At 37.1% G+C, this 15,600-nt stretch overlaps 1 protein-coding gene and 1 long non-coding RNA gene across 7 annotated transcripts in view; one reads left to right on the forward strand and one right to left on the reverse strand.

The window, feature by feature from the left end:
• LOC131032478 (uncharacterized) overlaps positions 1-15,600 on the forward strand; it is a 155,003-nt gene that overhangs the window by 65,435 nt on the left and 73,968 nt on the right. Inside the window, exon 2 of the long non-coding RNA XR_009103462.1 lies at positions 3,188-3,227. This is a non-coding gene — a long non-coding RNA (uncharacterized LOC131032478). The remainder of the gene's footprint in view (positions 1-3,187; positions 3,228-15,600) is intronic.
• The window catches only part of LOC131032477 (DNA-directed RNA polymerases IV and V subunit 2), a 164,601-nt gene that overhangs the window by 38,849 nt on the left and 110,152 nt on the right, over positions 1-15,600 (reverse strand). For all 6 annotated transcript variants that reach the window (XM_057963463.2, XM_057963462.2, XM_057963461.2 and 3 more), the window contains 2 exons: positions 1,414-2,080; positions 1,011-1,242 (listed from right to left, as the gene is read on the reverse strand). In XM_057963463.2, coding sequence (XP_057819446.1) covers positions 1,011-1,242; positions 1,414-2,080 — 899 coding nt within the window. The remainder of the gene's footprint in view (positions 1-1,010; positions 1,243-1,413; positions 2,081-15,600) is intronic.

Below are 15,600 nucleotides of genomic sequence, written 5' to 3' on the forward strand. Positions count from 1 at the left end.
GATGACAACCTTCTTCTTCAGCCATGACAAGGACGCCTCCTCCCTCTCATACGTCTTAGTTTTTCTTTCTGTTTTGTCAGTCCAGCTCCTATTTCTTTAGTCGTCTGGAAGATGACTACTTTTTTGGGGGGGGTGATGTTAGGGGTCAATAACACATGTTAGTTTATAGTTGGTTGGGGTGTTTTATGTTCTGTTATGTATGAATTGCCGAGAGGTTCCCATGGGGTAGTTGGTAGTTAGTGACTGTTGGCAACCTGGCCAACTGTCGGGTCTATATAATGTATGGATGGAACCTCGGCAAGTTAGCATTCTATTGGCATATTTTGAATCCAATAAAGATATCATCATTCTGCCATAGCTGTTCTGTAATTGTTATCTATGCTTTAATATACATGAATGTTCTTGTTGTATGAGTTGTTGGTACGTGTGGAATATCTCTGTTTATCGGTGAGTTTACCAGCCTCACCGTAAGGACCAAACAGGAAGGCTATGATTGTTGCTGCTAGTAATTTATTTTAGTTCTGTTTCTTCATTCTTATTTGTCACCAAATATTGTGAAATCATAGTTAATTATGAAATGTTAGTTATTTGTTTTCATGTTTAGCCTTTTCCTACTATCCTAAAACTCAAATTTCTTTAATCTTAAATGCATTTTTTTAAGACTTCAAATAACTATTGTGGAGTTAATTTTCATTTTATTTATAAAGTTACCAAGTTGGGAACTCCATAAAAAGAGGCATGGTTTTATTGACACTTGCACAAAAAAGTTTAAATGCAAGTATAAGAGAAACAAAATATTTTTGCACCAAATTATATATATCAGCTTAGAAACAAATTTGCATGAAAATAAAGTAAGGGCCAGGGTGTTCCTTCAGTCCCTCCTTTCACTACCATGATTCATGAACTTCAAATTGATTGTAATAAAATCAATTTTAATCTTCAAAAAGGTACAAGAGACGTATATCTTACACCTTGTCACAGACAATGAAAACTAAGAGAACAATACTTACGGGTATCTTGCATCACCTAGCTTTGCAGCATATTGAACCCTCAGTCGCATTCTACGCATCTCAGATAGAGTCTGTAATGGATTTGTTGACTTGAGATTTGCAACAACTCCTGTGCATTTAATATTGAATTTGTGAGGATGAGACCAATTGCCTGTAGAAAATGCTCTCACAAGGCCATTTGTGATAATTGAAGCATCATTGTATATATCCATTGATTCAAGATTCCCACGTACTGCAAAAGAAAGAAAAAATAGAACTATTAAATTTAATGACATCCAGAAACATGTGATCTGTAATTTGTAAGATGAGAATATGCCACAAACACAGTTACATCAAAGTGATCTGAAGTGCCCTAAATTCTGCTAATTATACAACAAAGGAGTGTGATCTTAAAGTAAAATACCTGAGAGTTCCCTTTGAATTCCTTTTCTCAGTCTATTACAGAAATGTCTAACCAATCCCTGTAATTCACGACCCAGTAGCTCACCTGCCAGTTCAAGTCTCTTGTTTTTATAGTCATCTTTGTTTTCAACATGTCTTTTACCAAAATAAGCTGATAGAAGACAATTGACCATGTATCCTAAAAACATGGCTTTTTGTTTATATCCCACTATATATGGAAAAACGTGTGCCTTAAGAACCTCTTCAATGTCTTGACTTTTTGAAAATTTGCTTTTCTTGAGCTGGTCATTAATATATTCCCAAACTTTATCTTTTTTTCGAAAATCTTTTAGCTCTGCCTCAGCCTTATAAATTGATGACATCAATATCTCACTCATCTTAGAATCACTCAATGCATTGTCTATCATTTGCATCATTTCAAAATCTGATTCCACACCCAGGGCATAAAACATAAGAACAACTGGAACTGTAATAGATGAAAAACTAACAGTAATCACTTCTCTTCCAGCAAACCATTTGTCATCTTTGGATGTCTTCATCACTTTGACAATAACTCTGTTCTTTTTCCAGGTAAAACCACTTGAATGAGGTGTGTATATTGCCATCCAGCTTGGAGTACTTGATATCCAAATACGATTAGTACACCGTTCCTCTTGTGCAATAAAAACCTGCAAGACAATAACTTAGGATAATCAAAAAGTTAGCATTCAACTGCATAATTACAAATATGTATAAAGCATGTCTATGAGACCAGTTCAAAGCTACGTTTTAAGCTCTAACAAATACAAAATAGCAAAGCACAATAATCTCTTCTATATAAAATATTTTAATTGCAATTTAATATGCCAAAAAGAAAGGATCAACATTGGGGCCCATTTTAGAATATTTGTGACAAAAAAAATTTATACAAAAATTGAAATGTAAAACCAAACCACAGTTAAGCTGGAACCTGTTAGCCAAAACTACTAGATGTAAAAACAATTTCCCAAATTTAGGTATACAAGAATCATCTATCCAACAATAAAGATCATTCCCAACTTGCTTTAGTCATTAAAACAATTTATCATTTTCTGTTCGGATTTTATTTTTTTGCTTATTAGAAATTGTTCTTTTTAATATTCGTAACATTTGTGTACATACATACACATCAGCTTTTTTCATTGAGCACCAAGCCAATGATTACCAAAAAGAGTCCGATACTACATAAACCGTACATCACACTAAAGCAAGTACAGAATGCAGAATAATTAAGCAAAGCTAAATAAGGCCACTAAGATAGCAACAAAATTATGTTAAGGGCCATATCAAACAGAAAAACAGGAAAAACGACACGTGAAAGACTCAATCACAGCAACATGATCTAGTAGCACAGAATGCCACAAAAACTGCACCAAATAAGACAAATCCCTAGAAGATGCACCATCTGACAATCATGGCAGGCCATAACCAGCTGTTTGAGCCCATCATAGCAAGCCTTCCAGAGATTTGAAGTAAATAGTTATCTCATCAAAGAGGTTGCTAATTCTAAGCTGTCAATGCTGCTGTGGGTTTCCCTGCAGACAATGACAACATTAATCTCCAACCTCACTTTCATCCACTCTTGTTTCCTTTGGCATGTCTCTTTGTATTTATACTTGAAAAACATAGTCAGTGATGGTCCACTGTGTTTACTTCAATCTACTTTTTATTTAAATTGCCTTTTTGTTAAACATGTTAATTTTTCAGCTCCTAGGCTTCTTTTCACCATAATGATTTTTTACTGTAATTGGATGCAGTTTAAAGTCCTGATGACCTGCTTTGGTCAGTTGGTGAGCGGTAATTTGAATTTCAGCCAACTCATATGAGGCTTGAATTTTTATTTTTTAAATTCTTTAATGTTTCAACTATAGAAGCAATAAAAGGAAAAAAAACGCATTTAATCAGGAATCACTGCTATCAACAATTTTTTTGTCCTCAAAAAACCACAATTTTTTATTAAATTGTTGACCTCTTATTTGACCTTTTTTTAACATTAAATGGGCTTTAAATTGCAATTCAATCGTATGGCATGCGATTTAATCAGATTTGACCAATTTTCAACAAGTTTTTTAGCATTGTGTGAAATATTCTCTTTCTGACAGGGTTGCATGTGGTACACTTGCATGTTTGAATTAATTAATTTTTTAGCATTTTATGAATTTTTCTCTTTCTGAGAAGGTGTTGCATGTCATATACTTACATATTTGAATGAATTATTCTTTGTTTTTTCTGCATTCCAAAAGTTCTGCTTTTCTGGAGGAAGCAGCTATTGCATTTTACCTACAATCCATTTTTCTTCCTGCACTTGATTTTACCTGCAAACTGCAGCAACAGCAACCAGCAATGCATTTGCAATCTTTTACACTCACGTTTTGCAGAATGTTAAAGGATTGATGGTGACCATTGAAGCTCATCAAAAAGAATATAAGGCAGTCCCAACTCCCGATCACTAATTTGAAATATGTATTTTACTATTCTTGTGTGTTAGAACTAGAAACTAAAGGATATTCTTGTGAACTAAAATTGTTTCTTCAACCCCAAGCTGCCAATTTGCCCACAAAACTGTCATCACAAAAGATCTACAAACAAACAAAAACATAGCTTCATTTGTTCAACAGAACTTCTCTTCAAACAGGCCCGTTAATGGGCTCCAGAGGGTTAATCCTCCTAATTCCTAAACAACCAAATCTTCAAGTCAATTGGTCCCCTCCAGAAGATGGTTGGATTAAGATTAATTTTGATGGTGCAGCAAGAGGGAATCTGGGCACCTCGGGTGCAGGCTGCATTGCGAGAGATTGTCACTGTAAAACCACTGCCACTGCATGCCAAAGACTTGATGCAGGTTCTAACAATGAGGCGTAGGTGAAAGGTGCAGTGCAATTGGCAAAGAGATTGAGGGTAAAGAGACTTCACCTCGAGGGAGATTCCCAAATAATTGTGCATGCAATCCTTAGGGGTAAGGCAGACAACTGGAAGCTTGATAGGGATATTCAATGCATTAAGAACATTATAGCCACCCTACGAGGATTCAAAATATCTCATGTCAGGAGAGAAGGCAATCAAGAGGCAGATAGGTGTGCAAACCAGGCTTTTGATCTTAGCGAAGGTGAAATAGATTTGAAAATAGATCATTGACCCACCAATATGTGCACACAATTTGAATATCCACTAGCCATTAGTTTGGCTCTTTGGTGGCGGTGGTTGAGGTGGTTTTTCGTACGAGCCAGCGTGGTGTGGGTTCATCAATGTAGTGTCGTGGGAGAAGACTTGAATGCATGTCAAGTGAGTTAATGCTAAAGGTAGACGAACGATTATCGAAAGATTTAAATCTTTTCTAGGACAAGTGTATTGCATCATACTTCCTTAGCAAAGTGTTCCTTTGTTGGGGTGGCGGCGGATATCTCATCTCCTGTACCAATACAGAGTGTACTTGAGGTGGTAGGTAAATATTTTTTAGCTTTTGAAGTGCCAGGAATATTAATGTGACCGAATATTTGATAGTTTGAAGCACACTTGTTTGGCATGTGGAACAAGACAGATTAAACTTGGAGTTATGTCTTGGGGTATCAAACCCACCTTTGTGAGCTTTTATAGAAGATATGCCTTCGGGTCTTCGCGCAGTGTTCGAAGGGATAAACTACAAATCGAAAGGAGTCTTTACGCAATGCATAATAGAAGCAAATTTCTCACTGTGAGCGGTGCGACTGATGATGGTGTTTTGGGGCCCTGTGTCGGACGAACGTTTGACAAACGTTTTCAAAATTGTAGAGAAGACTTTCCTAATGCGAGTTAAAATTGTCTTTGGAGATGAGTTCATGAGGGCAAGCTTTCGGTACAAAACAAATGCAGATATCGCGTCCCTATTCCTAGCATGGTGTTCGGAGTTGGATCCCAAAGAGGTGCCGATGTGGATTTTTACCAATTGTTTGTATGAAGAATGGTGTGGGAGGTTGGAGAGCTTCCTAGAGATGTCAAGAGATGGTAAGGGCCTTGTATGCCCAGGTGGAGAATGGTCACAGGTTAGTGAGTTCAACCCTCCCCTACGTCCTTACTTCTTATGGAGCGCAAACAGTAATTAAGAAGTGAGAAGAACCACTACAAGAATCGGCATGGATAGGGTGAAGGCCTTTTGAAATGTTTGAAGTGCAGGCCATTCAAGATGAATTGTTGATATGGGGTCCCTATGAGAAGAGGACAGCATCAAAATATTCTGCCCGTTCATTGAAGCGAAAAAAGAGACCAAGGGGCTCGACGAAGAAGAGGCGGGGGCGAACATTGTGAATTGGTGAATTGTCGACACAAGGTGAAGAGGCTGGTGCCATGGTACTTACAGCTGAATGGATGCCACCTTCGAATGATAAAGGAAAAGCCATAATGGTCTGAGTGTTCGTAATCAGTCCGCTTTTTGGTATGCAAGCAAGATGGTCTAGTTGTTTTGTTGTTTTGGTCTGGGGACATTTGTACAGTATGCTTTTGTATGGGTATTACAGAGGGTTTATTGGACTTCTAAGCTAGGAACTATGAAATTTGATGCAAAAGATGTAACCGTTTATTATAATCAATAAAATGAACTACTTACCGATCAACAAAAAAGAACTTCTCTCCAAACATTTATGTAGTCTTATCTACAATTAGAAAAACTTGAATACAAATTTGTTCTGCATATCAGCAAAGTATTTGGGATAACAATCCTTGATGTTTATACAAAAACAAACAATTCATTATTTTATCCTCGTTTATCAGCAAAAAGAATTCGATCTTTAGATGCAATCCTGTTTGATAAGGTAATGTTAATATCTCCTGCACTATCACTCACATCTATGGTATGGTCAACTTCATTGTAAGTTGGCTGACCATAACACCTACACTTTTCTTGTTTTTGTTTTGCTTTTATTTTCCTGATCAGAGAGATTCAAACAATCTAACTTGCCTCGGTATTCCTGCTTTGGTCTTCTTGAATGTCTAGCCGCCTTGATTTCAAACATTGAATAACACCTATTCATTGTCTGACCGTAACACCTACTCCATCTTGTTTTTGTTTTGCGATTTCAAACATTGAATAACACCTATTCGTTGTCTGACCGTAACACCTACTCCGTCTTGTTTTTGTTTTGCTGTTATTTTCCTCATCACAGTCAAACAGTCTAATTTGTCTTGGTATCCCTGCTTTGGTTATCTTGAATGTAAAGCAGCCTTGATTTCAAACATTGAATAACATCAGTATGGAAAGCAAAGTTATGGACTCAATTTTGAAAAATGTATCAAACCTTAGCTAATTCATTCTGTGAGCAAAGTTTTTACTTCACTCTTAGTGGCTTTTGCCGAATTGCACCCAAGCCCAATATCTACTTGAAGGTAGTTCAAAACAACGAAGCTGTATTGGATCTATTGGAGAAATTATTTGGTTGAGTTATTCCATCTAATGTCTCCACTTTGAAATAAAATTTAATAATAAATAATAATAATAATAATAAAATTAAAACATAAAAGAATATAATTACATATAATTAAAATTTAATTAAGTTAATGAATTGTCAAAAGACATAAAATGAAAAGTTGTGACTCCCTCAAACATGAGATATAAAAGGGAGAAGAGAATCTCATTTGAGGGGTAATAATTTGGGGGAATCAGAGGTGCAGATCTGATTGTGAAAGGTCGTGTCCCTTTCAAAGGGCAGAAATAATGAACAGTTGCACTCTTTCAAAAATTGCTAATGGTGAAAGGGTGTGTCTCTTGCCAATCGGCATACATTATGAAGATGTGTGACCTCTCCCTCACATTGAAAGATATCAAGGAAAGGAATCACAAGCCTCCAATGACAGCACCATCGATCAGATCAGATCAGAACTGTTATTAAGTTACAGGCAGTAACATCCTTTTTCTTGGTGGTATGCATGGGGATTATGCAAAAGAAAGGAAGAGGCATACACAGCAGAGATTATCGAATCTCAGGAGAAGCGTTCAAGAACAGCGGAACACCAAGACATATATATCTATCAGACTCCTAAATTAAGCGAACTGTGAGAAATTAGTAATATAAAAGACCAGCCAGCATTACAACCATATTATCAGTTAATACAGATCTGATATGACCATCCCTATTCATGACTTTATAGCATAATAAACTATAATTGCAGATCGAATGTCTATTACGATTATGCAATACCTTGTGGCCAATTATATTTGGCATATCATTCTTGGTAATAAACAATACAATAAACATTTATTTATAATTACACAATTATGAATGATAAACGTAATTCTTATTATATCTGGCATAAGGAACAATCAATGATGGACAATTATATATATTGAGCAAACTGCCATAATAGTAATATAAGGAAGTACTATTGTGACCTAATACACATCACCCCATTCCAACTGGGGGCCTGTTGGTGTACGTTTTATCATATACCGAACATTAGAATAAAATATCCAAGGATACTCTATCCTCTCCTAAACAAAATCACTACTTGTGCCAAGATTGCGAAAAAGACCACAAGGCAACGCCAACGTCTATATGTGCGAACGAGTGGCTTTATGTGGATAGCTTCTTAGGTAGTGTGTGCTGAAATACAAGGGGGACTTACGCTTAACAATTGGTACCATTCACGAGCTGGACTTAGGCGAATTTATCAATAAATGCTCTTTGTTTTTTTATTTTCTGATTTGGAATTTCAAAAACAAAGAAAAAGGATAAGGGTTTAGGAATTCTAACTACTGCTAAGCTATTCCTATGGACTCAAGAGACGGTAAAGACTGAGTGAAACTGGTAACAACACTTTGTTTCACCACACTTGGACAACTACACAAAGCGGGTGCAATCTTCTATGGTTGTGCTTAAGATTTTCACACTTATGAATAATACCAACAATTGAACTATATTACTCAAAGTAGAAGTTAAGCATCCACATCAAAGCTCAAGCTAACTTTACACATTGAATGAAAATCATCCATCCAACAAAAGTATGAGCAAAATTTCACCAATCTAAACTATCAATCCTTCATTCATCTAACAACTCCAAAGCAAATTACTTAAAGCAAATCTACTCTAAGTGTTTCAGAAAATATGCAACCATGCAACCACTTGATAACAAATAAGACTTCAAAACAATACTGATAATGAACTTTTTATTATCCAAGTAGCTCTACGCAACAATTTCATAAATCTCTCCACACTGAAATGAAATGAGAGAATGAGTTTATATAGAGTTTTTGAAAACAAACGAAAGGCCGAGATCAATCTAAGATCAACGGTCAAGATCAAGACAACCTAACCCTAATTATAGTTTCCCAAAATAAAATTAATATCCAGTGAATGTAAAACAAGTGGCACGAGGTGCTATTTTTTAGGATTGCACCCGCTTCTCCTGTTGAGAAGCAGAAAATTCAATGAACTTGGACACAATCTGATTCAACCTCTTCTATCGTGACATGTGGCAGCACACTGACTCTGAATTCTAATCCTTCCAAATCATTTGCACATATAGCAAAAGCAATTTCCCAATCTAATTCCTATTTTTGGAAAGCATATCTGATTGACAGGAGGTTTGATACCTTAGACAAATTCTACCTCAAGACTGGTTCAGTGGAGAAGATTTTTTATGTCTTGGCTTTTAGATTTTCTGACTTCATATCCTTTTCTCGGATAGTTTCTTTTTCAAGTACCTCTGCAGCTACAAGGTAAACCTTGTTTTGAATTTCTTTTATCTTCTCTTTTGCTTTGTTAGCATCTACTTTCACTTTCTCCAAGACTTCACTGCATCCAACCAATGTCCAGTGCCAACCGCTGAAATCACATGCCACTCCTACTTCAATTATACTTCCATCAATCAACTCTTGCTTTGACATTCCTTTCAACACTCTAAGGCAGGGAATAATTCTTTCTTGAATATCCTGAAGATCAGCCCATGCTTCTGCCATGCTTGCAATTATGGAGACTAGAGAGGAAGTTTGTCCATATGTCAATGCTAACCTTTCCACAAATGTGGCTGCCTCTTTACCCACGCTTTCCATTCATGCCTTAGTCTCTTTGGCTGTCACTGCTTCTTCCTCGGAACTTCTAATTGTTTCCCGTGAATTCAAAAGTGGAGGAGCTTCTAGATTTGCTTGATCAAGTGGCTTAGTCAAATGCTGAATATAATCCCTTAGGTGCTCAACTTCTTTCTTATATTCCTTCTTTTTTCCTATTTCTTTGTCCAGTCTTACCTTCATGGAAGCAACTGAATTATCCAAATCTTCAATTTCCTGCTTCTTGGTAGTTGGTCCCAAATTGAATGTAGTGATTTCATATTCATGAGAAGCAATATCTCCTTTTGCCTTATCTACCTTTGGTATACCAATCTGCATTGTCCTGGAACCGACTTCATTTCTCTGGATGGTGGAAAACCTTCTGCCTGACTTCTTTGTGGCAACCTGTTCTAATCTGGCCAAGAAATCTGTCATATCATCTTCTTCTTGCACTTATATTTCTTGTGTCTTTTCTTTCAATCTCTCCTTCAGCCAATCAAGAACAATGGGCTGCTCAATGCCTTCCACTTCCTGGTCACCTTCTTCACATGCGATACCTTGAAGGGCCGAAATCATTCCTTCTTGAAATTCACCTTCTTCAAAATACATTTCATTGTCCGACTCCACTACTTTTGTGTCGGTAGGAGACGGAGGTTGCTCATCTTCTTGATGGATTAATTCTATGTTTTCTTCATGAACTGGAGAAGAAATCTTTATCTCAGCCAATGATTCATCAACAGTTAATATATAGTTTTCATTCTTAGATATGGCAGAACAAGATGGTTCTATCCTTTGCTTCTTCTGAGCAGATCCTTCATTCACAACTGCCTTCCCCTTCTTTTTAGCACCTTCAATTGGTCTAGCACTTTGAGTTGCTTCATCATTTGAAGAATATCCTTCTGCTTCACCCATCAGGTCATAAGTCAAGATTATATTTCCCCATCTTAATCTATGACATTGTTGATCAACCCACCACTTGGAATATTTCATAACTGGCCGCATCAAGGTGGTCAAGTCTGCATGCTCTGGCTCTGACCATTTGATAGGAGAAAGAGGTGCATGCTCATCAAAGCCAGGCTGAATATATTCTGCATTATCTTCCAGCTGATCAGGCACAAGAAAAGGCTCAGCCATTCTGATCAAGCTTACTAGTAGTCTAGAAAATAGTCTTTTTCTAATAACAAACTCATCTGCAGCATTTGCCCAAAAATCTTCTATGTCCACTATGTCTGAATCTTTCTCCATTTACTAATCCAATATTGCCAAGAGGATCAAAATCAGCTCTAGATCGATAGAATGTAAAAGGGTACCATTGCATTTCTAGCCTGGCACTTTCAGCTGTCTGTGCGGTCGGACAAGACTCCTCCATATTTCCAATAAAGAGAATGGAAAGGATATTGCTGCCTTTTGCTTTATTCTTTTGAAGCTTTGAAATGTTTCTAGTTGCCTAAGAACTTCAAGCAGGACCATCCAGTTGGTTGGGTAGATTGGAAGTCGATAAGGACGACTGCCAAAACCTTGGACTCTTATGTATGTAAATTTTGGAACCTAGATAAACCAGGATCCATACTTGCTAATTAAACTTTTGGCTTTAGGAGATAACCTTTGGTGAGTTCCTCCTTGTAATGTTCTTGTGATGTACATTAGGAATGCATCACGGGCTCGATAGCTCTTCTCCTTAAGCTACAGTTGCGAGTAACAATCATAAGATCTAAATTCACCTTCACCATTACCAAGCACGCCTCTACAGATCACTCCAGAATATCTATAAGTACTAGCCAACAGGTAGATAATGTAGGAGCTCATGTAGAATGACTTTGTCCTCTCCAAATTTATCAACTGTTCATGAAGGTTGTTGTTGATTATGTGGGATCAATTGAACATTCGGACTCCCGAGGTAATTTCATCTATGAAGTAGTACATCCATGTCTCAAATGGAGCACCCTTTGGGCTGCCCATTACTCTATTCAGCAATAAGATAATGTCACCATATTCTTCCTTGAAGTATGGGCATAGCAGGATCTTTGGCACTTTCCCTTGGGATATTTTCTTTTCCAACCATGATTTGTTAACATTTGCCGCACAGAGTTCATACTGGGCATCATAATTCTTTTGGGTATCTTCTTTGTTCTTGTAGGAGGATTTATTGTAGTTTGGAATTCCAAACGTTTCTTGAATTGTAACTCTGAAAGATTAGCTAAAACCCTCCCATCAGGTGCAATAATCTCTCTTGTCTGTGCATTGTAGTGTCTAGCACACTAAACCATCAGCTTAGCACATTGTTTAGCCAAAGGAAATCCAGCTGCTTGGACAATGCCATTTCTCATCATCCGACAAGCAATGGGTGTCGACAGGTGTCCAGCATGCCGGTACATTCTCTTTCTGAATTATTCCATGTCTACATGTCCAAGGTCAGTGTCTATGACGTTCTTCCATTTAGATTTGATTTTGATTCTTGTTGAACTCCTTTACTGACAAACTTCATTGGTGCTTTTCTAGAAGGTGCTCCTTTTGTGGTCATTAACCTGCATAACACATAAAAATTCAATATTATTTTTGAGACAACTTGCTGATTTTAGACCCTTTTTTCTTGAAAATTTCACTTTCAGCTTGTCAAAAAAGCTAAATTTCTGCGAAAAAGCAGACTAAAAATGAAGAATTTGGTCTAGAAATCGATGAATTTGATGAGAAATAAGACAAAAAGGTAGAAGAATTCAGTCAAATTCAGATTTTGGATCACTCAAATTGCTCTTGGTGACTGAAATTCACCTTTAATTCTGAAAATTCTGTGTTAAAATCAAAAAAAGCACTTTGTTCTTTGTGTTTCAACACTTGGAAAATTTTCACTCCTTCAAAATTTCTCTTCAACAAATCAATTTTCACAAAATTTGAGAGAAAAATTCTTCTCAATTGCTCTCCAAATTCTCAACCTGAATAATGAATTTGAAAGTGACTAGTTGAAAATATATAAAATTTCTGGTTTAAAAACTTAGAAGCTTCTCCTTTGTGTTTTTCTAATTTTTTATTACTTTTTTGTGTTTTAATGTTTTAAATCTTTCCAAAATGGAAAGTTTTATTTCTCTCTCAAATTCATCCTTAACAAAGAATCTTCTAGAACTTTCTTTTTAAATTTAATTTTCTTGAATTTTTGAAAATATTTCCAAGTGTTGAAATTATTTTCCCTTTGAAAATAATTCTAAGTGTTCGAAAATAATTAAAAATAATTTCATGTGTCAAAATTATTGTCCAACCCATTCGTTGATGGACCCTTGATTTCATGTGCAATTTTTGTCAAATTTATTTTTTTCCTAGCCATTTTTCTCTCTTGGCTATGGCAAGTTCGTCATGTCTTACTCACAGGTCATGGGTGAATTTTCATGCCTGGCTTAGGCATCTTCACACATTCCGTTTATGCCTAGGCCAGCTTGGAAGTTCTAATGTCTTGTCTTTCTTTGTGTTTGGACAATTTATTTTGGCAAAATTTTATTCTCTTCGAAGTGTGCTTTAGCTAATGTCTTACTTCTTGCTATGTCGTCCAAGTTGTTTGGACAATTCTCTTTGGCAAACTTTGATAGCATTATGCCAAGACAAACTTGGCTAATGTCTCGCCACCTTCAACTTGTGCTTGGGCGGACTTCAAACTAGCTTGGACAATTCTTGCCTGTGCCTTAGCAGATTTTGCCAACCTCTTGTTACTTCAACTTCCAAACCTCTTGGGCGGTCTTGGAAGACCTTTGGACATGCTTTCACATGGTGGACTTGGTAAAGCCTTTGACATGTTGCCAATTTTCTATTGGGAGGGCGGACTTATTGGACATGGGCGGAGTTTAAGGTTCCTTAGCCAGCTTCTTATCTACCTCTCAAACCTTGCCTTTCTTTTCTTCATGGCAGAGTTGGAAGAAGCCTTGCCAACTTATGTTTGTGCTTTAATCCTTGGCGGACTTTGAATGTCTTTGGACATGCTTTGTCTTGTGCTTTAGTCGAACTTGTGCCTAAGCGGACTTGGATGATGCTTGGACATCCATCTAGGCAAACTTCATGTTGCTTGTGCCACCTTCCATGTGCCTTTTATCATCCACCTTGGGCAGACTTTGTGTATGCTTTGCCAAGGTGGACTTGGCATGTCTTTGGACAAGGAAGACCTTGAAGAAGTCATGCCATGTTCCCTTGTGTGCTATCCTTTATAGGACGGAATTTTTCCTTCCTTTGCCATTTCAACTTTTCCTCTTGAGCGGACTTGGAGTTCCATCTTCGTTTCCTGGACCTTAACCACAGGTAGGAGTTTACTTGACCCTCGCCATGAGTTAGCTAACCGAAGGTAGGAGTTTAGCAAGTTTCGAACAACTTTGCTTCTTGCCTTGAGCAGACTTGAGAGGTCTCCTGTCATGTATGCTTAGGCGGACTTCATGCTTTGTCTGCCATCTTCCAAGCTTCTAGACATTCTTTCTCTACCATTCTTCCCTTGGGCGAATTTTATCTGGACAGCCATTTTTCACACTTATTCGAACTGTCATATCCATCTTTGACCTGCCATGTCCATTTTTGACCTGCCACGTTCATCTAGAACAAAAACCCTAATTAGGTTTTTACCTTGCTTTTTGCACTTAAAGACATAATTTTTTCAAATCTGAAGACATGAGCCACTAATCAAATGGCTAATCTTCTGGAACTAACCAAATGGCTAATCTTCTGGAACTAACCCCTAATTAGGATTTCCACTTTGCTTTTTACACTGAGACCAAATGTTTCAATTCTAAGAACATGGGTGGCAATAATATGGCTTGACAGTTAAAACCCTTATTCCGAAAAAAAAAAACAGAAAAAGAAAAACCCTGCTTTTTGCACTTGGGAGGCAAAAAATTTCGAATCTGAAGACATGGGCAGTAATGATATGGCCTAAAGATCAAAACCCTAATTCCAGAAAAAAGCGAGGAAAACAAAGCCCTGCTTTTTATACTTAAGAGACAAGATTTTCAAATTCTGACAACATTTGTACTGACCAAACGACCTAAGGGACAAAACCCAGGTTCTACTTGCAAAAAAGCAGAAATTCCTAAAAAATAGAAAGTTATCAGAAATGACCCAAAGCAATTGCGATCCTCGTCCTTCAGACCTTCTAAGCACTTTGATCACATTTGCCTTCTAAGCACTTTGACAACGTTCAAACATGATTTTGAGCATGATTCCTCTATTTGATTCGAGATGACTTCAAAACTCTAACTCAAAACTCTCAAAAAATGAACTTATGAAATTGCAGAGCGAGGACAAAAACCCTAAAAAGCAAAAATAAGAAAAAGTGGGTCCCCATCTGCGATGGGTCGATGTGTGAAATAGCTCACAACAAGACCCCCTACATTTTTGTCCACTTGGTGTTTTGGTTGAGTTTTTTGGTAGTCTGGAAGCAATTTCCTCAATCCTCCCAAATCTGGAAGCATTTTGGTGAATTTTGGCTGTCTAGAATCATTTTGGTAAATTTTGGCTAAGTCTAGAAGCAAGTATTGCCTATTTTATCCTTCAAACTTAGAAAGCAAGTCAGTAATCTAGGGCATAGTGAAATCTGAGCTAAGTGTTGAAAAGGAAATCTTTCAAGGAAGCTATTAGTGAAATTTGAGCATAATCTGAGTACTTACTATTTTTAGTAAGTTTCATTGTGGCCCTGATTGGCCTAATTTTGAGTTTAAACAAACATAACATTTTTAGCCATGTCTATGTTTAGAAAGTCTATTTTTAGTAAGTTTCATTGCATCCCGATTTGTCCTAATTTTGTGTTTGGAAGAACTTACTATTTTTAGTTAGTCTATTTTTGAAAGGTCTATCCTTGGCAACAGGTGAAGCACTGATTGCAGAATGATCCTAGGCATCCAATTCTAAATCCGAAAAAAGCAAATGAGCAAGCATGTGATCAAATTGTAACTAAGTCTAGAAATCCTCCTTGAAAGGACAAAGCATGAAGAAATCTATCTTGGGCGCAATTCCCAAGAATAGGAGGAATTTTCCTTCGTTCTAAAATCCTCCACCAGGCTTCCAATGCGCCCAAACAACATCCTTGGGTGCAAATCCCGAGGGAAGGATTTTTCCATTTTTGTGAAAATCTTTCACCTCACCTAAAATGTGCCCAACCTCCCTCCTTGGGCACAAATCTCAAGGCACGGAGGAATT

This window comes from Cryptomeria japonica, chromosome 3 (genome assembly GCF_030272615.1).
Source record: "Cryptomeria japonica chromosome 3, Sugi_1.0, whole genome shotgun sequence".
Taxonomy (NCBI): Eukaryota; Viridiplantae; Streptophyta; class Pinopsida; order Cupressales; family Cupressaceae; genus Cryptomeria; species Cryptomeria japonica.